We start from the raw sequence: 21,392 nt of genomic DNA, 5'->3' as shown, positions 1-21,392 counted from the left end.
TCCCATCATAGCTTTTCAAAACTACAAGCACTGCATTTCTGATAGTCGCAAGATATACAGTAATTTTGCCACGATGGTATTGGTCCATCCCCACATTCGCTCTGCACGATCAGCTCGGATTCGGCAAAGCATCTCTGGCCGTCGACTTACGCAATACCACACCACTTCCCCATGTTCTCGAATGTTGTGGCAGCAGTCTTTGGAAGACCATACGGTTTTCTTGACTTTTCGACTTGATTGGTTCCAGTTTTGTGTATCGTGAAGATGATATCTGCACATCCGATCCGCCTGCTGTAGTTTAGGCCAGTCAGCCTGTATCGTGGGTAGCTCATCATCCAGAACTAACCACGCACGACGAAGGGTAGCAGCAGGCATCGTGAAACCCACTCGGCATTATGTCGAAGGTGTCGCTGATGACTGTCGGGTCCAGCGAAGCCTTAGGTTCCTACCTGCTGACTCTAACTCCTAGACACATATCGGGTAAGCGCGCCAATCAATCAGCCCTGGAGCCTGAACAACGCTGGAAGGCACCTACCTATATACATGCACGTAGCCCTACTGTGCTGCCCAATAGACCTATAGGAATCTGCGGTGTTCAGCCTCGTAATTCGCCCCGCGCTCTATTATGGTTGCGAAATGCCTCGCCGGGATGATTACCGTATCTACAACCGCTTTCTGAAGGACACTATCCGGACATCCACACTTCCCCAGCAAAGCGATAACGCATGGAGCATATCGTCCATCATCCGCATAGTCGATGGCAGAAGTTCACTTATCGGCAAGAGAAAAGGCATCGCCCCGAAGACGATCTCAGGCTGTGTAATCCGGGCCAGACAAGCAGCCAGGTAATTGAGAGGTTCTTATCACCCGAACGAGACAAGATTCACCTAGATCAGGTCGTTCCACGCCAACGGCAAATATTGAGAGACTTCTTGCGTGAAGTCATTCCAGCAGCCTCGCGCAGAATTTACCCCTACTTGCAAGACGTAGAGAGATACAGCAGCGACGATAGTATCGCGCTTCTAGATGATCGGCAAAACCATGAAGGATGCGAAAAGATCAGCGGAAAGCCCTGTAACGACTGCGTTATCTTCTCGAGATCAGTTTGCATTCCTGAGCTCTGTGCAAGGTTGCAGGAAAAGGTAAATTGATCCTCGCAACAGTAGTACGTAAACGTTCGCTCATGCTACGATAGAGAAGGACATTTAAGGCTGAAAAGCGGATAATGTACGATCGTCGACTTGACCATGTTCTACCAGCGCCACCACGTGTATTGACTTTCACAGATTCATACCCAACCTCACGTCTGCAGCAGCTGTATGTTTGGCAGCAACAGTCGCTGAGCGATCAGCGGTCACTCTCCGGGACTTCTTACACAGATATCTTAAACGGGAGGTTGTATTCAGCGCGACGACGGTACGTCCATCTACGCCATGCTCTCCATTTACTGACTGCTTAAGACTTGGGGCTTCTTCTTCGAGTTTCATATACCCTACCATGCAATGCGTCGCGGACCACTTACGGTCACCGAAGATCCAAGATTGATAGGTGACAAACGTCTCCGCAAGACAGAACCTCTACCACTTGGACATCATCCTAGCGACCAAGAAGATCTCTATTATCATGAGGCGCTGACGTCTTCTCTCTCATGGGGTGCTGATGAGTGGTTTTGGACGGAGCTATGTCTGGTAGACACATACTTTGGCTCCGAGGAAAAACACAAGTCCTACTTCACTGGGTGTCAGGAAGGAGATGGACTTGACCCCCCGTGTGGTGGTCGCATTCACATGACCGCTCCGCGTTTTGACCCAAGAGAGTATTTTCTTCTCAAGCTGAAGTTTCGGACTGAACAAGTAGTCACGGAGTACAGTACACTTATTGAAACCTTCAACAAGAGAATGGACGAATACGTAAGACGCCCAAATCTATTACAAACGACTATGACTAAGGATGTCTAAAGGCACAAACGATTAGACGCGTATTCGAAGACGACAACAAAAGAACAAATACAAGAACAATAAGCGACGTTATCGAAACGACACAGGTTTTCATCGACAGCCTCGGCGTTATAGTCGACGCCTGGGAAACCTTCCATCGGACTGAGCTGTCGCTCTTCACTAGCTACATACCCGAAAGATCGCTGTGGCCAAATTATATCAACAGCATCATGCGAAACGTCGCAGAACTAGACCGACTGCGCAAGACACTTCTTACAAAGCGAGATCGCTTCAAGTTCAAACTCGATAGCGTAAGTTCAATATCAGATGCCATGCCAGACAACTAATGCCACACAGCTCCACACGGTCTCCAGTCTCAGCCAAACAGAAACAGGGAACCTCCAAGCAAAGACTGCAGTAACCCAAGGCGACGACCTGAAGATGCTTACCAAGATGACCGTTGTAGGCCACCCCATACTAAACCATCGTTCTTACACAGCTACACTAATAGCTAACTATGACCCTCATAGTACGTTGCCTTCCCCCTACTCTTCACGACAGCATTCTTCAGCATGGATTTCGTCACACCAACGTACCCATGGGCTGCATTCTTCGGGGTGCTGGTGCTGATGTCGTTGGTGAACTACATGATCGCTTCACCGCGGAGGTCACAGAGAGTGTGGAAGGAGTGCAAGACATGGTGTAGTGCCGTATTAGGTAACTGGACATATAATCGAATATAACACAATCACCACTCCCAAGACAAAGCAATTTTATACTTTACGATTCGATTCGTTTTATATAGGTATCCACATATGCTGCGTGGTATCCTAAGGGTATCATGAGGGATCTGCCTGCCCAAATATGCACACTTCGAAAGATTTGTAGTGGAAAATAAAAGACTCCCCTTCTTTCTTCGAGACAGAACTCGCGCGCGCGCAGACACACGAACAAAAAAAGACACAAACTCAAAACGTCCTGGCGCCCCAATCTGGTTCCTCGTATATAGGAGAGGTATAGGAATGTCGTGGTCGTCATATCCCAATTCGCTCGATCGCTCGCTTCACTCCTGCCGCGCATTATGCCAATAAAGAATAGTTTGTTGTAGGGAGGGTTGGTGTAGAGAAGCATGTTCAGTCGAGCTCAATGTCGCCGTTGCTTTCGTGACCGAATTTTCCGTTAAACGCCGATTGTGGAGAGAGATCCGTAACCCTGATGCTGCTAAGTTGATATGTGCGAAAGAAAAGACTGACGTCGCTATCGTCGTGCGCCGCCTACTTCGACCGAGTGTGATGTTCGTTCAAATTGGAGCTTTCGTCGCTTGTTCGCCATGTTCCCGCCTGGTGTGTCTTCACCTCCGGTCGAGTCTGCATAGTCGTCTCCAAAACCTTCGCCGTAGCCTTGGAATGCAGCGTCTGTGTAGCCGCGCTTTGAGCTCGACCGCTCTGGCCTTACGGCACCCCTGTTCATGTGGTTGGTCGGTGTTGGCGCAGAGGATGTGAAGGATGTTGCCCGCTGTGGTGGTATGTCTTGTGGTTTGGGTTTTACGGCATCGTCTGTGCCGAGATAGGCCTTGTATTTGGCAGCATCTGCGCTGGGGAGAGGTCCAGGAGCTGTGCCGGCGAAGGCGTCGTCGAGAAGTCTGCTGAGGTTTGAACTCAACGCTGTGCCGTCTGATGTCAATCCCTGCTTCTCGGGCTCTCTGTTCTGTACATGTTGCGACTGCCAAATTTCTTCGGGCATTAGCAGCAGATCCCGGAAAACGCCGTCCATCTTAGTCGCCTTTGGCTTGCCGGCGATTTGCATCTGCTTGATATGACCCTCGTAGGACTTGCGAAGCTTGTTAATCTTCTCGCCTGTTACCGGGTCATTGCGAGCTACAGAGCTGGCGAGCGGGTTGAGCCTGTAGAGTGAGATGAAATTTTGCGAGGGGTGCGGCCGTGATATCTCTATCTTCTCGTTGCTGAGTTTGAACAATTGGCTGCCGCTAATGCCTTGGGCAGCTTTGAGTCGGCCGTCTTCGGTGTATGGCGATTCCGCTTGCCGGTTGTGGTTGGACAGCCTGTGGTGACGCAACCGCGTAATGTCATCGTCTGCGCTCTCTTCCATCGTCGCATCGCCATCGCTGTCGATATTAGCGCTCGACATGAAGCCGGCAGTGCTCGCGGGGGTCGGGAAGGGGTGCTGGGTGGATGCCGATGTTGCCGACTGGGAGAGCGAGTTGGACATGGGCAGGGAGGATTGCGGTGAGCGGTCCGACACGGCGGATTTGGTCGTGGGGAAGCCTCCATTGGATTGCGAATTCATCGAGTAGGGTGGCGAGGTGGGCGTTCGAGGGTGAATGAGCGTCTTTGTCGTCTGGCCGCTCGCCTTGGCAGCGACGTCAAAGGGCGGGCTGGCGGGTGAGAATCTTCCTATCGAGTCCAAACGTTGCCGTTTTGCGCTGTGATCCGACATAGAGGCCGTCTTCGGGGGTGGAGCGAGAGTGGAAAGCTCGTAGGCGTGCGTGGAGCGTGCAGCGGTGGGTGAGAGGAGGGCTCGTACTGAAGCGCTTGGCGTCCTCCGCGCGGGTCGACCGCGGCAGCAAGGTGGGCGCGCTACTCGATGGTGCGCATGCGAAGAGAGCGGACGGCGGCGATGGCGATGATCGGCTTTGGGTGATGGGCGGCGGCGTGGGCGTGGCGGGATGCGCAGGAGGGTGGTGGGCGGCTGGAGGTGCGAAGATGTGAAGGAGATGATGGGGTTGACCGGCGGTTTGGGCTCAGCGCTGTCTCGACTGCTCACGTGACGTGTCGGGGCCCATGGGTCCGCCATCTAAAACCGCCTTTCTTGTTAGGGCGTGTCAACCATCCATCGACGCTGCAACAACAAGACAACAAGGCAACAAAGGCGTCGTCGCACTTCAATGCCTGCACCGCCAGTCTTTGGCCAGTATGGATGACAACAGGCCGCGCGCCGGTGCCTCTGCTGCGGCCGCCTTACCTGGTGCAGCGCCGACTGCGCGCTCCGAGGCATCGAATCCACCCGCGCCGAGCAATGCGCCCAAGATCCAGCAGCCGAAACCCCAAGCTCTGCCATCGCGATCCGGCCCCAGCGCCATCCTGGTCTCGCCGCGACAGAAAGGCAACCCTATTCTCAACAGCGTGCGCTCCGTCGCATGGGAGTACTCTGACATTCCCGCCGACTATGTCGTCGGCGCCACAACATGTGCGCTCTTCCTGTCACTCAAGTACCACCGTCTGCATCCCGAGTATATCTACAACCGCATCCGAGACCTGAAGGGCCAGTACAGTCTTCGCATCCTCCTCACCATGGTCGATATTGAAAACCATGAAGATCCATTGAGGGAGCTATCCAAGACGTCACTAGTCAACAACGTCACAGTCATGCTATGTTGGAGCGCACCGGAAGCCGGTCGCTATCTGGAACTTTTCAAGACATTTGAGAATGCTGCACCCACCAGCATTCGCGCTCAGCAAGCAGGCACTTATTCAGAGAAAATGGTCGAATTCATCACCGTACCACGCAGCATCAACAAGACGGATGCAGTAGGCTTAGTCTCTAATTTTGGTAGCATCCGCACTGCAATCAACGCCGGGCCTGAAGAAATTGGCCTAATAGCAGGCTGGGGTGACAAGAAGGTTCAGCGGTGGTGCAACGCCGTCAGAGAGCCCTTTAGGGTCAAGAAGGCAGCGAGACGAGCGGTCGGTCAAGACAGCAGTGCAGCGACCATGTCACGCGACATCTCCATGGCAGAAGGCGAAAGCCAGATGCCGCCGACAGCGGATGCTGATGACACAGCACACCGCAGGGTAGACGATGCCGGGCCTCTTGCACTGGAGCTGGAGAGATCCGCTCCTTTTGCAACTTCAGGGTCGGACGCAGATAAAAGACCCGATCATCGCATCGCTGAAGATCTCAATCAAGACGATGAAGAAGCAATTCGTGAGGCAGAATTGGGTCCAGTTCCACGAGGCAATGAGACTCAACCCTCTGCTCCGCCAGTGAAGCGGAAGCAGGTAGAAGAGGAAAACATGAGCGAAGGCGTCATGGCTGCACTCAGCAAGTTGAGGAAACAATGAACAATGTCCTGCGAAAGTATCGAAAATGCAATATGTGACTTTACACAAGTGCGAGACTGTTGGCCTGTGGCGGGAATGGGCAACAATCAATTTCAGACGATCACTTGTTAAAGTCCGCTGTGATCAATACAGCGTTGTTTGCAAGGGCTACAACGAACAACTTCCATGTGCAGCATGCTGTCATGCGCTCTCTCCTCATTGGTGACCCCACTCTGGTTCTCGCCCTGCAGCTGCAGCCTAGCCTGCCCACATGCACCTACTTCACTTGGTAGCAAACACATTCAGCCTTACTCCTTCAGCCCAACCACCATTCCTTTAGATACATCGATAGACCTGCTTCTCACTGTGAGCACGTCAAGCTCGGCCATACACAACAGAAATCTTTTAGCAGCCCAATAGTACCAGTCACTATCGCCCCAAGATGGGCCAATTCACGCAATTGCCAGCCGAAATCCAAATCCAGATCTTCGACTACCTCCACGCTGCCGACGTCAAATCTGCGAGAGCTGTGAGTAGAATGTTCCGAAACAACGCTACACCTGCGCTCTTTCGCAGTATCGTGGCTTGTGCAAGATATCAAGCGCTAGGCGCCTTCCAAAACGTAAGTTCAACACGAACCCTGAAGGTACCCGTACTATCTTTCGTGATGAGAAAGTCGGTAGTAAGCCATATGTATATCTCAAGACCGCGGTTTGGTATCAAGTAGGTAGAGCATGGACAAATTGGCTAATGACACGAACAGGTATCACTACACTCGATATACTCGGGCTATGTAAGAGAGATCATCTTCGATGGAACACTATACGATGGGCATCTCGCGAAAGACCATCGCAACTACTCTCGAGCCGAAGAGGCTAGCGGCAAATTTCAATCAGGATCCTTCTACGCAATGCGAACCAGGTGGAGAAGATACCAAGACCTTCACAAGGAACAAGAGAGCATGAAGGAAGATGGTGTCTTGTTACAATCATGCGCACGAGGCCTTGAGAACATGCAGAACATCTCGTCCATCGTTTACTCGCCATATCAACACACCATCCCTATGGAGGTCAAGACACTGCGCGATCTGCTACCAAGAGGAGCTCTTCCCGGCACCTTCACCGACAACCGCACCACTGGCTCGGATCACCCTTTCCGCCAACTTATTGGTGCCGTCTTTTTGTCAGATTACACTGGAATCCGACAGCTCACGATCGAAGCACCTCGCGAAGGCCACCCGCGTACTGAGCTTTCTTTGGATATGTTCAGTTTCCCAGACACCAATGATCTGAGCGCCGGGAAACATCTCTTTCAAAATTTGGTTAAGTTAGACATAAGTCTGTCTATCCTCAACATAGAGAGTCAGACGACGCATCCTATGACTCAGATCGATCCTCCTGAACGACAGCTTGAGAACCTGGCCAAAGTCCTCGAGGCTGCCCGGGAGCTGCGGCACCTCTCCTTTGGCATACTAAACTGGGGGTATCTCAACGCGCTGATGTGGGATGGGGGCGACATTCCAGAGGGACGCTCCATCGTCGACTTCATTGGTCTTGGAGCAACATGGCGGAAGCTCCGCTCATTGAAGCTCGAAGGCTTATACGCCAGGGAGCGCGATCTGTGTGAATTGATCAACCGACACAAGGACACCCTTAGAACCCTCACCTTCGCCAGATGCACTCTTTGCGCAGGCCTATGGGTCGAAGTGGTGAACGAGGTCGTTTTCAATGCGTCCATGATCGCTACATTCGAGTTGGACCATGTCAATGAGCAAAACGCTGGCTGGAATCTGACTAGCGTCGGCAGGACCAACCCGATGTTAGGATACGAAGGTCGTCTAACTGTGACGAAAGATGGAGAACGTGAATTTGTATGCAGCAACCCAATATTCGGTCTTTAGTTCGTCCTACTAATGATGATAATATATAGGTCAACAGCAACCCGGATAAGCCCTCGGTTTACGACGCCCGCAACAACACAACAAACTCAATATGATCAACGGTTTCATCAGCTCGTTACCCATCATTACGCACACCAATGACTTGGTATTGGCGATTACTCAGGCATTCCTCCATCTTTGGTAGCATAAATCAGGTATTAGTTAATAGTCATACGTTGTTTTGCTGGCTACATACACCCGTATCCGCATTTTGTTGCTCACTCAATATGGTGTAGGCTGCAAATCTTAAATCTGGCCCTCGCGATGATACGAGAGCCTAGTACCAGAGAGCCGTTCCTCGGCCGCTCTATACGCAGGACTGCCAACCTGTGCTCTAGACGCCATCACGACAATTTTCCAACTGCCTATCCATTTGGGGTATATTTCTGAGCTTGATCGTGACACTTCGTCATCATCGTTCTCATCGTCCTGTTCTCTCTTGCGCTCATTTAAAACGTCATTTTCCTGCCCCTTTGTCTTCTCCATCGTCTCCAGACATTTATAGAACGAATCCTCCTCCGACTCCTCTATCGCCCTCTCCTTCCCCTTCCAGACTTTCTCCTTCACTGTTTCAGAGTCTGTCTCAGAGTCTGTCTCCGTTCCGTAAATGTCCTGCCACATGACAGCTTCCTCACGTATTTCCATCTCTCCCCAATTTTCCACCTTTGCCTTCCCCTCCTCTTCCCCTTCACATCCCATCCTCCCTCCGCCTCTCCGCAAAGTCAATAACATCACCTCCATTCCAACTGTAGTCTATCCTGCCAATCTCGACCTGACTGTCCGCTACGCGTCGTTCTTGCCATTCTGCCCAGCCGTTACTTCCGGGCGCACAGTAGTCGCGTACGTCGTCGTCGCGGTGGTGTACACGTGCGGCGACTAGTTGCCAGGATGTGTGTTGTTGGCGGTGGGGAAGTTGAGAAATTTGAACTGGTGTACGTACGGTGGTTGTGGTGCTTGGGTTCGCTGCGGGTGGAGGGGCAGGGTTATTGTGCCGAATTTGAGGCTGGCTTGTAGATTGAATTGAGGTAGTTGGGTTTGAAGAGGTTGTATGTGGTGGTAGATTGCTTGAGGAGGAGTCTTGTGGCCCAGCGAGGGGAATTAGTGAAGATGATATCGATGCCAGACTTTGACTGGATGTGTTGGCTCGTTGGAGGGAAGTTCTAGCTGCGTCTGCAGCTTTCCCTGCGCTCGACATGTTGATGTATCTGAAAGTTGAATTGAGATGATGTTGTGATATCACGAAGGGAAGAACGACTCGGCACAAGAAGACATATCGAAGACTGTGCGAAAACTCTTGTGATAGTAGACCATGGTAAGAAGAGAAGAAGAAGCGACACAGTCTTTTGAAGAATTATACGATAGGCAGCCATGGTAGTGTTGGTTTGAAGAATTATTATTCAACCTTGGTACACTATCGCAGTACCATGTGCTATATGACTCCCCAAGCATGAGGATCAACCACGTAACAAACAACAGTCATCAATCATCAATTCAAGCCCTTTCGACCCTCTCAGTAGCACCTTTGGCGTCACTGTCCACAACAACACTGTGGTGCCTTGCCGGGTCTTTCTCCTCAATGGCCGCGCCCTCAACGACGTGGTTCTGACCACCAAAGATGGCGTCCATCTCCTCGAGACTGACCTTCTTAGTCTCGGGAACGAAGAACCAGACAAATGCGGCTAGTAGTATGTTGATGGCGGCGAACATGTAGAAGGCGTAGAAGCCCTCGTTCTTGAGGAAGACGGGGAAGAACTGCTGGACGATGGAGTTTACGACGTTTTGGGTTTGCGAGCACATGCCCACGGCTTGCGCACGGATGTTCATGGAGAAGATCTCGGCTGTGAAGATCCATACTGTTGCGCCCCAAGATGGCTTGTCTGTGGTGGTTATTAGCGTGTGTTTGTGTTGAGGTGGCGTTGGGAGGGCATGACTTACAGAAGAGAGCGAAGAGGAACATGAGGAACACAATCGCGATACCAACTGGTTGCGACTTTGCTCCGCTGGGTAGGGTAGGTGTCTGTGTCTCCACAGTAGCAGCGATAAGCATGCAAATGCCCATACCAATACCACCAACGATGAACAAGAACTTGCGTCCGAAGCGATCGACAGTCCAGGTGGCATTGAGCGTGAAGATGATGCTGAAAGTGGCATTCAAGGCGTTGATCAGGGAAATGGTGTCGGCGCTTGTGAAGACCTTCTTGTAGATGATGGAGCTGTAAGAGTTGAGCGTGCCCTGTCCAGTGATCTGCTGACCGCCGTTGACAATCATCGCAATGTACATGCGCTTCCTGACAGACTTGTCCTTCCACAGAGCAGAGAAGCCGGAAGAGATTGCTTCCGCTTCGAATTCGATAGCCTCGCGAATGGTGGTGATCTCATCCTCGACATCCTGCTCGGTGGCACGGACGCGGCGAAGCGAGCGGCGAGCCTTCTCGTAGTTGCGGTTCTTCTGAACGTACCAACGGGGTGACTCTGGGATGAAGAAGACCTGGGAGAGGATGAGGATGGGCACCATCATCTGGAAAATAACTACCATCTTCCAGTCCCACTCGCCGAGTTTCTGAGGGTTCTTGGAGGTGCCGAAGGAGATCCAATATGCGATGAAGGAGCCAACGGAGTAGAACATCTGCCAGAAAGACATGATCTTTCCACGGATCTCGGGAGGCGAAAGTTCTCCAATGTAGATAGAGCCAGCTGTCAATGCGAGACCTTGTCCAATACCGATGAGGACACGACCAGCGATGAAGACACCGATTTGTCCGCGTGGAGCAAATGTTTGCATGATAGTCGCGATAATGACGCATACCGATCCAGCAGCCATACCAACTCGTCGGCCAGCAAAATCAGCGAGTGGTCCAGCCTGCGCAAAGCAAAGTTAGCATACGTTTTGCGGACTGATAATATGGAAGATAAGACGCACCATGAAGAAACCAGCTACGACAGCACCGACTGTGTATGATGTGTTGATAGCGCCGATAATGTTGGGTCCGGGGTTGTTGAAGTAGGCAATCCAATGCTTCGAGTTTTGCAATGCGTTGAAGACGGACGCATCGTAACCGTAGAGCACCATGCATGATGCTGCAACGAGCGAGATGTACCAGTTGTACACCCTAGTTTTGTCGACCATCTTGACGGTAGTCACTTAGGATTTCTCCCAAAACGAAAGTAGAAATAGTGATCGACTTCGTAGCGATTGACAAAGGCTTCCAGCTCGAACTCCGCAACGGATACAGCGAGAGATTCGTAGAGCTCTGGAGTGGAGAGCAAGTAGCGGAGACTGCGATGGGCATATATACATGCCACATGAGAAGCCACCCTGTGGATTACTATCTTGCCCCATGTCAACCCCATGGGCTCGGGGAAGCGCCAGTTCCAGCACCCAGGATCCGATGCCTACGCCGCTACCAGACGCCTCTATCCAGAATATCACCACGAATCAACATGCCCAGACCGCCTCGAAAGCTTGCTCTAGTGCCAAATGTATCCACGCCTAGGACTTCGTTCTCCGTAGTCCCTGAATCTGGGGAATCTGGGGCTTGGGACGTGAGTGTCAACGGAGAGATTCTGTCCATCTGATGGACGGAGAGGCGTCGTGGAGTTTTTCCACGAATGGGCGTAATCGAGCTAAGTGTTGAGGCGCCGTTGTTTTGAGGAGAAGCGAGACCGACTCATGCCGAGATGGTGTTTAGGGCGCCATCTAGCCCGTGAGTAGCTAGGTCTGCCGGCGACAATGTCGATAATGGGTAGAATTTCCTCGTGGACGCAAGCATGCCAAGTCCAGAGACAAGGAAGACGCAGAGGAGCAAAGCTTTTGGCTGCCGTCTGGGTTCTCTTGTTTACTGATTAATTGATGCTTAATACTGCGGGAGTCGTTCGTGAGGACCACATGTGTGGCGCCGGTGCCACAGTCGAGGCGTAGAGAGAGCGAATGGTCGTTTTGGACAACATCATGTTGTGAGCGGAGAGCAGATGTCACATGAATCATGCTAGAGAGTATCGCTTGATAGCCAGCTGTGGAGTTCGGGTGGGTCGGCACATTGGTTGCGGGCGGTGACCATCATATCGCATCCTCCAGAGATGGGCACGCGGGGAGCCAACGATCGAACGAGCTTAAGCCAACACGCCCCTAAGATGTTCTCGGTGAACACCACGCGACGCGCATATGTCTCTCGGTAATGAATTGTTACAGGTGCATATGACATGCCGCGGTATCCCGGCTCGATACATGAGCCTCATTAGCGCTGAGATGAGCTCCAGCTTCTCCAGCTCTGGGAGCAGCACGTGATGTATCACGTGTCGCTCATGCGCCACAGCTCCGTGGCAGTGCGCATCCCACTTTTTCGGGCGTCGAGACCCTTTCCCACCGCCTGCGACTACCGAACGTTTTCTACGGCCGCTTCCGACCAAATCTCTCCACCCTTCCACCTACACACCGAAGACCGGACCAACCAGAAAACCGATTTCTACAAGATGCCTTCAGGACAAGGAGGTGAGCGCCATACCTTTTTGCGCAAACTGAAGCGGGGTCAAGGCTGACAGAATACCACAGCCGGTACAAACCCCATCCACAACAAGCAGAAGAAGAAGAAGGCCGTCGAGCTCGACGAGGACGACCTCGCCTACAAGCAAAAGCTCGCTGCCGGTGCGTAATGCCCTACATCCCACTCTCCAACGCCTATACTGCGACCAGCCCCGAAGCGCCACCACAAGGCTCAGAAGGACAGGGATAGACGTGCTGACAATGTACAGAGAAGAAGCAGCGTGAGGACCTAGCCAAGACGGTCGGCAAGGGCAAGGGACCGCTCAACACTGGCTCTCAAGGCATCAAGAAGTCCGGCAAGAAATAAGCGCCCGACATACCCAGGAGCAAGCGATCGAGCGACGAGAAACGGCAGTGCGGCACGACGACGATTTGACATGAAAGATACCACAGGCTGAGAGTCATGACTTGGCAGGGCGTTCATATACACATACCATGAATGCACAGGAATGAGCTATCAATGACCTTTGCGTATGCCAGGTGACTGTTCTCTACGTTCGCGCTACCTGCAATTTAGGTTGTCCCATCTTCCACACACAGACTATCTCCTCCCTGTCTTCGTACTCGCTCCTTTCAGATTAAATACTGTCTCTGCGTTCCCCCAGGCAACTCTATCCCATTCTACCTGTGTCAAGAACCCACTATCCCTGAGTTCCTCCATCAACTCTTTCCCTCGTTCTTCAAGCGGGTAGTTACTTGCATACAACACCCTATCTACGGGTATCCGTTCGAGCAGCGCTCTCAGACTCGACATGTCTTGTGCGTCCGCCGTTGTGAGGTAGATGTTGTGTTGCCAGACGTCTAGGAAACCTCGCTTCGGTTTATCAGCGGAGGGGATAGTAGTGAGGAGCGTCTCGATGCGTGGAATAAGGGAGGGTAGCGCGCCGGGGTGCGCGAGTATGAGACGGAGAGCAGGGTGGCGGTCGAAGACGCAGCTGAGGTAGAGGTGTAACAGCGGGAGAGGAGACGTAGTTTTCGACGAGTGAATGTGTGTCAGGAGCGGCGCGTACACCGAAGAAGGGAAACCGTGTTGGTAATCTGGTATCTGCGCATGTCAGTCTACATCGTTTCTCTTCCTATTGATGTCTGAAGGACAGAAAAGCAGCATACCTCCGATCCCACCGGCCACGTCTCCCTCAGCAAAACGGGCACTCGATACCTCTCCGCCACATCCCAAAGTTCCTCCCACTCCACCTCTTCCAACTTGATATTCCGACTCATCCCAATGCAACCGCCCATAAACTTCATCTTACCTACACACCTCGCCAATTCTTTAGCCGCCTCCTTGCCCTCGGTAGGCAACATACTCAACGCAGCGACCTTCTCCCCGTTCATAATGACCGCCGAATGCATGGTGTCGTTGATCTTGCTGCAGATCGGCGGTGCGGCTGCAATGGGAATGTGACTGATGATTTGTTTCGAGTGGCCGAGCGCACGCATGTCTTTTACGCGGCCGGGGCCCAGGTTGCGTAGTCTGGTGAGGGTAGCCGGGGGGATTAGATGGAGGGATGGTTGACTGGGTGATGTAGGTGGGGAAGTGAAGACTAGGGTTGGCGCGAGGTGGGATTCCAAGGACGCGATTAGGGAGGCGGGTGTTGTTGTGGTCATTGTGGCTTGAGGTCTGCTTGGTGGTGGGTGGTTAGACGGAGTTAGATAATGATAGGTGGTCGAGGCGGATACAGGACGTCGGGGCTTGGAGGGTTGGCATAGATAAAGGTATCAGAGGCATCATTCTTCTAGACTTCTGAAAAAGGGAGTCACGCATTTAGTGCTCAGTAGTTGCGATCCAAGCTGGCGAGGTAAGAATGACACTTGCCAGTAAGTGCAAGTACAACTGTAGACATCGGTACTGCCAACATAGCTGTGAGAGTGGGACTATTTTTGAATGGTTGACCAACATAATTAAGTTGTCTGCATTCATCATGTGTCTCTAGATTGACAGACTATTGCATCGAGCACATGGTTGTTGAAGAAGTGTATGATTATAAGGTACATGTGTGCTGCGATTGAGCGACTTGTATGAGAATATATATCTTCTGACAAAGATAACGTCGACGACATTTCCGTTCCACCACCAGGTATTCCAAGCATTGATCCCATCGTAACTCTCCATCATTTAAGCGCACATTGTGGCGGTGTAAGGATGACGACGATGGGGTGCGTGTCTTATGGGGCGCGTGCTTCTCGTGGCACTAGCGACCACACTATGGATGTTGTGATGATGACGTTTCAATATTCATCCGGATGTTGGCTAGGCGAAGGTTAACTGACGGCTGGGCGCTCGTCAGGCAATGACAATTCTCTTCCAACGCTTGGTCGAGAAAGTCTTGGTGATGTCGTAATGGTCTGATAACTGTTGTTCGTACAGGCATGTGGATATTGGTTCAAGAGATGAACGCGCGTCGTTCTTGATTCATCATGATGTGCGGCGGCCCTTCTTGCTGCCCAGAGTGAATGCGCGCTTGAGCTTGCTTTCGGTGGCAGTGGGCGATGTAGGGCTTGGTGTAGAGCTGCTGCCTGACCGACGAGGGTCTGAGCTAGCGGATGACTGAGAAGAGGACCTCTTGCGGCTCTCTTCTGCGAGGATGTCGTCCAGTGAGACGTTGAGGTGGGGATGGCTGATCGGGACCTCTTCGAGGTTTTCGACAAAGCGTGAGGCCATCGTGTCGATAGTGGTAGTGAAGTGATGTAGTGGGTGGACGATCGGTGTGTGAGCAGAAGTGGGGAAGTCTAGATCTTTATACCACCAGTATCGATATGTAGGTTCGAGTGGCTGTTATGATCTGCGGATGATGTGTCCCGGGAGGCTTCTGATGTATGGTCCAGACTTCGATGTGGCAACGTCCGGATATAGTATACCAAGACAGCAGGCTGTCGCGGGGACCGGATATAGGGTAGTAGCGAAAGTGGAAAGGGTGAATGCTAGAAGCGATAGTAGACGATATATGCCGGAAATATGAACAAAGCCTAGGTATGCAAGGGCGGCGAAAGGTTTTTAAACTCGTCCCAGGGCGTGTGTGGACGAGCATGTGGACAGAGGTCCGTGTGTCCACGGCACAAGAGGCCAGGGACTTGCTACATGCGATCCAGGGTCTGTCCCGCCGATCGCGAAGCCTCGATGCATATAACGGTGGCGCTAAGGTCAGGATATGACGTACCAAAACGTTCTGGACAGCGTTCCGCTGGCAGCCACACAGTCTTCGTGCGGCCAAAACGGGCGCGTAACCGCGTGCGACAAGTGTCGAGGTCGCACAGTCCCATGGGTGAGTGTACTGGAAATAGCACCGCTCGCAGGACTGACATATCCGCAAGGGCTCTCCCAAGCCGCTTGAAAGCGTCAACCAGATTACGAACGTCTTCGCACGACTGCTGGCAGGATTGCGCATCCGACCCGCCGCCTCCAGCCTCTGCCCAGTCATGCGCAGCGCGACAGCGGCGACCTTGTGAGCCTTGGGTATTCTTGCTCAGCACGCGCAACCCTTTCGCCACAGCTTGCGAATATCGGCTCGCCGCGTCAAATAAACTCGCGCCTAAGATCAGCACGATCACTAGGCAGTCGCGAGGCAAGACCGAGCCTGAGCACTTTATCCGCAGCAGTTATATTGAAACTGTGTCCGCACGACGGCAGCTCGCATGCGGTGTTCTCGTCGGGTCCGCTGCGTCCATCGCGAGTATGGCCGGCCTCTGACGTAGGACGAGAGCCATCCAATATTACAGCCACCACTTTGGCTATAGTTTCCAAACCACGGCCTTGTCTATGGCGCCGCCCGGCTCCGCTTGCCAGCGAACGATTGCGACAACTGTACAAGCTTCAAATGAGAGGGTCTCGCCTAGGTTTGCGGTGTATGCGAAATGCCATACTCGGCAGCTAGTCGACATCATCGTGCAGGGTCCTCATTCAAACTGTCCGACGCCCGGACCCTTGTGGGGCTGTAACAACGGTAGACCCCAAACTTCTGCGCCATCCGTCATGTCAAGTGGTGCGCGGAGCCGACTTTTCGAGGTTAAGTTGCAGATACAAGCGGACACACGACGCTAGCCGCGTGTGCAATTTGCTAGTCTTGGGCACCAATTGCACTTGTCATGTATACAATGTCGTGGCCATCGAGCCATCGTGAGGCTACACTGGTGTCGTGGAGCATATTGCAAGTCAACGAAAAATGCGCACTCTGCTAGACTGTTTGAAGTTTTGGTAGTGTGGCTCTGGATAAGCTGGATGGATGACGACTTCCTCCGCACCATCTAAACTTTCGTATCGGCTCAGGCATATGGTTAAGTCGTCACCATCTTCCCCGACCACGACCACCCCTTCCGCCCCTCCCACGTCCTCTATGCCCTTGGCCACGCCCACCCCCTCTATGTCCACCTCCGCCTCTTCCCCCGCCTCGATTGGACCGCTGTTGCTCCGGTCTCGGACCGCTTTGCGCTAGTTGTGCCCGCTCTTCATCTGACGCATGAAACACATTCGGGATCTGCAGTAAGTTGCAAAATGACTGAGTGTGCGGGTTACTGTACTCCTGCGGGGTAGCCTGGACATGGATGCCCAGTGCGGGGTCGTATGTCGGCGCAGTTACTGTAAAATCCTCAGGTATCATCATCTTGTCAGCTGTGACAAGGTTCTCTTCGATCCAAGCAATCTCCTTTTCCACAAGAGGTCGGTAGACTGCATCGCCTTTGTCTACAGGGACTTGCGCATAGGGGTCCCCTACAGTAAGGTGATCGGCGAAGACACGAGTAATGGCAAGCCACTCTTTATCGTACTGCAACTGCAAAGGCCGTTGCAATTCTGTAGATGTATGTGGTTGTATTTCCAGCAATTGCAGGAAACTCCGTTTGGGCAAGCACTTGTCAAGTGCGAGGAAGTTGGTCGTCTTGTTCGTTATGTCTTCAGGAAAGGGGAGGGTCTGTACTATTTCAGCCTTCGGACGTGAGAATGATTCCGGTAAGAGGCTGCGAATGTCTTCAGGAACTTGAGGTTCGCTCTCCGTATTGGCAGATTGGGTAGGCTCCTTAGGCTCTGCGACGGGTACAGGGAGTACCTCGTCGTCGTCCAAATCCATGTCAAGATCAATTTCGGCATCATTCTTAGGTGCTGGTATCGACTCGCCATTTGCAACATCCAGATCAATCTCGCCGTCGTTTACGACTTGCAGGATAACATCATCAGCACCTGTTTTCGGTGGCGTAGCATTCGGAATTTCTGCGTGGTCCCAGACAGCGGGGAACTTAGCATGCATATGGGCGCTGAACCAATGAGGTGGTCGCAGGCGCTCAAGGACTACCTTTGCAGCAACACTACCAAGCGTACCGTCCTTAGCCTCTTGCTCAAAGTCTGGCTTCCAGCTAAAGAGCTGCCGGTAATTGCCTTTCCACTCCATACCGCGCGGCCAGTCATGACTCAGTCCAATGTCAACTTGGGTTCGTATTTGAAGCAGTTTCCGCACGTCGAGTTCTCGAACATGATAGATGCTCCGAACGTCGTCACTGTTGTAGGGCAAACGCTCATAGTGTGGCTTCTTGTAGTTGTAGCCCTTCCAGATACCAGACAGACCAGCAATGCGCAATGGTCCCAGCCGTATCACATTGGCTGCGCCCATGTAGTATATCTTCGGTGCGGCCCACCCGCCGTAGTAGAGCTCCCACATGTAGTTGCTCGCTTCGTGATTGCCGCCGATGAATATGGTGAGATACGGGGCTGTGCGCAAGCCTGAGTAATATTCGTGAAAGTCGTGCATGGCGTAGTACTTGGAGGGCATCGATACTGCCTTGAGATCGGACGCGTTTCGAACAGCCTACAAAGTTAGTCACTGCATGAGCACCATGAATGGTTTGACGTACTTGGAAGTCACCGCCAATAATCAAGAGATCCACATCTGGCCATCCTTTCAGCTCGCAAGCTTTTGCAACCGACGCATAGATCTCGTGTAGCACTCCATGGCCGCAACCTTCGACTGCTATGCGCACGCCTTGCTGTTCTACCAATTCTGGGGCGGCCATACTTGGAGTTTGGTGAACTGGTAGTTAGTGAGAGCAGGAAATGTTAGCAGCGCGCCCACAGAACTGCTACTAGGGCTTCGTTGCGCAGTACACTAGCGCAGAAATCGCGATATACGCGCAGAGTAAACACTGCAATGAATGCTGCCGTAGAAGAAAGTAAGAGCACGGCCCTGCAGCACTAGCGTCGGAAGTCGGAGTTATCGATAAGCTAGCGAGCACGTGTAGATACTGGACCTGCAGGAAGCTTCCCAAGATCTGCGCAGAGATCATTCAGGTCCTCTAACACATGGCTTCAGCAACTCAAACAGAGCTGAGGGCGAAGTTCCTTCGAGAAGCCGCTCATCTCCTCGCAATTCCCTCGCCAACAACAGCAGCGTTTCTAGGTAATGCATGCAACAAGCTAATCGAAGATGCTGAAGTCGATATTTCAAGCAAGGAGACGGATACATTCCGACGAAGTATTTGCGTCGCATGCGGGAATGTCATGATTCCAGGATGGTCGTGCAAAGTTTCGAGCGGAGACAAGCGCAAAAGCATTGGCAAGAAGCTGTCGGTGCCCGAGAAAAGTGTTCGGTATACCTGCTTGCGATGCCAACGAGAGACACGTCAAACGCTTCAGCGAAGGCCTCGCAGACAGGTCAAGAGATCACAGTCTCTGTTGGATACAGTCACAACGTCCGCAGCCCCGACTACGACCAAGAAAGAAGACGATGTAACTCCAAAGACCATTAATGCAAGCAGCAAGCAAAGACAGAGGGCCCGCAAAGGCGGCCTGCAAGCTATGCTTGACAAGAAGAAGACACAAGACTCGGGCACAGGCGGACTCGATTTTATGGACTTTGCGCTGTAAGTCCCGTAGGGCTGAGTGAATGCAGCCCACCTGCATAGAAGGGCCTAGCGACCCGTGGACACCCCGCTATGCAAGCGCGGGGCTCAAAAATTTCGAGAAGTTATGTCATCAGAACTTGCGAAAGTCAATCCAATCGCAGGCACAATTACTTTGTCGAACACTACCCTACACCAATATTAATCGATTGCAAACATGGCACAACAACAGAGCCTTGCGAAGGATCTCTTCGAGGACATGGGCCGCAAGGTCGCCGAGGCGAGCGCCCAGGAAGACAACGACGATACAAAGGTTGTCGACGAGATCGAAAGCATGTGCATGAACTGTCACGAAGATGTAGGTGCATTCGAAAATTGATGATAGATTCAGCTGCTGACATTTTCAAGGGTACTACGCGTCTCCTCCTCACGAGAATACCCTTCTTCCGCGAGATCGTTCTCATGTCGTTCTCATGCCCGCATTGCCACTTCAAGAACTCCGAGGTTCAACCCGCTGGCGAGATCCAGCAACGAGGCATTAAGTTCTCTCTCAAAGTCGAAACGGCCGACGATCTGAGCCGTCAGGTTATCAAGAGCGACACCGCAGTGTTCCGAATCGAGGACATCGATCTAGAGATACCACAAGGGCGAGGACAACTGACAAATGTGGAGGGCATACTCGCAATGGTAGCGCAAGACCTGGAGCAGAAGCAGGAGGAGAGGAAGGCGGTGGTGCCAGAGGTGTACGAGCAGTTGCAGGGAGTCATCACTACGATCAAGCAGATGGCCACCGGAGAGAAGCTGCCGTTCAAGATCACAATCGACGACCCTGCCGGCAACTCGTCAATCGAACCTCCCAGTGTGCTTGGCGCAGGAAAATACTCTCGCAACGAATACCCACGAACTGCGGCGCAAAACGAAGCGCTCGGTCTGGGCGACACCAGCGGCGAAGCGCCTGCCACAGAGATCCGACCAGAGTACCACGCTTCACAAATGTACCCAGAGATGCCATCCTCTCATGCCCCTATGGTCAACAATGTGGACGAGGACGATATCGTTGAGAACCAAGTGTACTCGTTCCCTGCGAGCTGCCCAGGATGTACCAAGTCGTGTACCACAAACATGAAGATGGTCAACATCCCCCACTTCAAGCAGGTGGTACTGATGAGCACAGTATGCGATCACTGTGGATGTAAGTTTATATCATGGAACAATCAACGTTTACCTGCTAATGCAATGCAGACCGAAGTAACGAAGTCAAAACCGGAGGCGAAGTTCCCGAGCTGGGTCGTCGTATTACGGTCACCGTTGATAGCAAGGAAGATCTATCGCGAGATATCCTCAAGGCCGAATCATGCGCCATGTCCTGCCTCGAGCTCAACCTCAGCGTCGAACCCGGTACTCTTGGTGGCAGGTTCACCACGATCGAAGGTCTACTGACCCAAGTACGCGATGACTTGAAATCTTCCATCTTCGACGCTGGCGGTGGAGGAGACTCCATGGACTCAGAGTCTAAGCAGAAGTGGAACACCTTCTTCCACAACCTCTCTGCAGCCATCAACGGCGAAGACAAGTTCACTCTTGTTCTCGAAGACCCTCTCGCCAGCAGCTACGTTCAGAGCTTCACGGCACCGGAGCCCGATCCAAAGATTAAGGTCGAGGACTATAAGAGGACAGAGGCGGAGGAGGAGGAACTTGGGTTGCTCGACATGAAGACGGAGGGCTATGAGGAGGAGCATGCGGCTAGCATGGCAGCGAACGGGACAACGACCAATGGCGCGTAGGGCTAACTTCGACGTCTCTTAGATTTCCTTGACTCTTGCATTAGGTCGGCGCTCGTAGATACCAAGGCCTCGCCAGCCATGATCAGTGTGACATGATCTTCTTCCTACTCTTTGCTGCGTCCATGCTTCGTGATGCCTATAGCGACTTGATATCTTTCAGCCCAACACCGATAGTGTGAATGGTCCACTCTTTCAGATCTTGATCCGCGCTTTCTTTTTCTGCAGATGACGCGACATCCTTCAGGCTCCAATCAAACACTACGCTTCCAGCTTGACATATGTCGCATTACTACCGCTGTGCCCAGTAAC

General features: G+C 52.4%; 11 protein-coding genes across 11 annotated transcripts; 5 read left to right on the top strand and 6 right to left on the bottom strand.

The window, feature by feature from the left end:
* Positions 1–446: 446 nt before the first annotated feature.
* On the top strand, positions 447–2,707 carry BKA58DRAFT_392517 (uncharacterized protein). The gene is made up of 9 exons (XM_046171007.1): positions 447–464; positions 535–845; positions 897–1,142; positions 1,196–1,227; positions 1,287–1,416; positions 1,461–1,910; positions 1,961–2,248; positions 2,295–2,399; positions 2,468–2,707. Exons 2-9 carry the CDS (start codon positions 726–728, stop codon positions 2,678–2,680), a joined length of 1,584 nt encoding a protein of 527 aa, XP_046021384.1. The 5' UTR covers positions 447–464; positions 535–725; the 3' UTR covers positions 2,681–2,707.
* On the bottom strand, positions 2,708–4,672 carry BKA58DRAFT_392503 (Rox3 mediator complex subunit-domain-containing protein). The gene has a single exon (XM_046171006.1). The coding sequence runs from the start codon at positions 4,392–4,394 to the stop codon at positions 3,195–3,197; it is 1,200 nt and encodes a 399-aa protein (XP_046021383.1). The 5' UTR covers positions 4,395–4,672; the 3' UTR covers positions 2,708–3,194.
* Positions 4,673–4,870: 198 nt separating this feature from the next.
* On the top strand, positions 4,871–8,124 carry BKA58DRAFT_368230 (uncharacterized protein; the record flags this gene model as incomplete). The annotated part of the gene is made up of 5 exons (XM_046168936.1): positions 4,871–6,003; positions 6,152–6,155; positions 6,483–6,620; positions 6,762–7,868; positions 7,928–8,124. 5 exons carry the CDS (start codon positions 4,871–4,873, stop codon positions 7,991–7,993), a joined length of 2,448 nt encoding a protein of 815 aa, XP_046021382.1. The 3' UTR covers positions 7,994–8,124.
* A 4-nt stretch (positions 8,125–8,128) lies between these two features.
* Positions 8,129–9,280, bottom strand: BKA58DRAFT_43064 (uncharacterized protein). Its single transcript, XM_046173067.1, has one exon. It carries the CDS (start codon positions 9,130–9,132, stop codon positions 8,626–8,628), a length of 507 nt encoding a protein of 168 aa, XP_046021381.1. The 5' UTR covers positions 9,133–9,280; the 3' UTR covers positions 8,129–8,625.
* On the bottom strand, positions 9,281–11,356 carry BKA58DRAFT_43105 (sugar transporter). The gene is made up of 3 exons (XM_046173087.1): positions 10,858–11,356; positions 9,873–10,797; positions 9,281–9,814 (listed from the first exon to the last, which is right to left on the bottom strand). The coding sequence occupies exons 1-3, from the start codon at positions 11,062–11,064 to the stop codon at positions 9,429–9,431; spliced, it is 1,518 nt and encodes a 505-aa protein (XP_046021380.1). The 5' UTR covers positions 11,065–11,356; the 3' UTR covers positions 9,281–9,428.
* Positions 11,357–12,407: 1,051 nt separating this feature from the next.
* On the top strand, positions 12,408–12,784 carry BKA58DRAFT_443727 (uncharacterized protein; the record flags this gene model as incomplete). Its single annotated transcript, XM_046174006.1, has 3 exons — positions 12,408–12,426; positions 12,487–12,579; positions 12,687–12,784. 3 exons carry the CDS (start codon positions 12,408–12,410, stop codon positions 12,782–12,784), a joined length of 210 nt encoding a protein of 69 aa, XP_046021379.1.
* BKA58DRAFT_43093 (uncharacterized protein) lies at positions 12,746–14,246 on the bottom strand. Its single transcript, XM_046173079.1, has 2 exons — positions 13,588–14,246; positions 12,746–13,522 (listed from the first exon to the last, which is right to left on the bottom strand). The coding sequence occupies exons 1-2, from the start codon at positions 14,083–14,085 to the stop codon at positions 13,019–13,021; spliced, it is 1,002 nt and encodes a 333-aa protein (XP_046021378.1). The 5' UTR covers positions 14,086–14,246; the 3' UTR covers positions 12,746–13,018.
* A 658-nt stretch (positions 14,247–14,904) lies between these two features.
* BKA58DRAFT_43091 (uncharacterized protein) lies at positions 14,905–16,065 on the bottom strand. The gene has a single exon (XM_046173078.1). The coding sequence runs from the start codon at positions 15,894–15,896 to the stop codon at positions 15,216–15,218; it is 681 nt and encodes a 226-aa protein (XP_046021377.1). The 5' UTR covers positions 15,897–16,065; the 3' UTR covers positions 14,905–15,215.
* A 571-nt stretch (positions 16,066–16,636) lies between these two features.
* On the bottom strand, positions 16,637–18,585 carry BKA58DRAFT_43089 (lariat debranching enzyme). Its single transcript, XM_046173076.1, has 2 exons — positions 18,316–18,585; positions 16,637–18,269 (listed from the first exon to the last, which is right to left on the bottom strand). Exons 1-2 carry the CDS (start codon positions 18,472–18,474, stop codon positions 16,758–16,760), a joined length of 1,671 nt encoding a protein of 556 aa, XP_046021376.1. The 5' UTR covers positions 18,475–18,585; the 3' UTR covers positions 16,637–16,757.
* Positions 18,586–18,719: 134 nt separating this feature from the next.
* BKA58DRAFT_42923 (uncharacterized protein) lies at positions 18,720–19,613 on the top strand. The gene has a single exon (XM_046173032.1). The coding sequence runs from the start codon at positions 18,761–18,763 to the stop codon at positions 19,322–19,324; it is 564 nt and encodes a 187-aa protein (XP_046021375.1). The 5' UTR covers positions 18,720–18,760; the 3' UTR covers positions 19,325–19,613.
* BKA58DRAFT_42942 (ZPR1 zinc-finger domain-containing protein) lies at positions 19,362–21,241 on the top strand. Its single transcript, XM_046173038.1, has 3 exons — positions 19,362–19,657; positions 19,708–20,491; positions 20,542–21,241. The coding sequence occupies exons 1-3, from the start codon at positions 19,517–19,519 to the stop codon at positions 21,081–21,083; spliced, it is 1,467 nt and encodes a 488-aa protein (XP_046021374.1). The 5' UTR covers positions 19,362–19,516; the 3' UTR covers positions 21,084–21,241.
* The last annotated feature ends 151 nt before the right edge of the window (positions 21,242–21,392 follow it).

This window comes from Alternaria rosae (genome assembly GCF_020736505.1).
Source record: "Alternaria rosae strain MPI-PUGE-AT-0040 chromosome Unknown BKA58scaffold_10, whole genome shotgun sequence".
Classification (NCBI taxonomy): domain Eukaryota; kingdom Fungi; phylum Ascomycota; class Dothideomycetes; order Pleosporales; family Pleosporaceae; genus Alternaria; species Alternaria rosae.
Note: the sequence above shows the minus strand (reverse complement) of the source record. Positions and strands in the feature narration are given on the sequence as shown.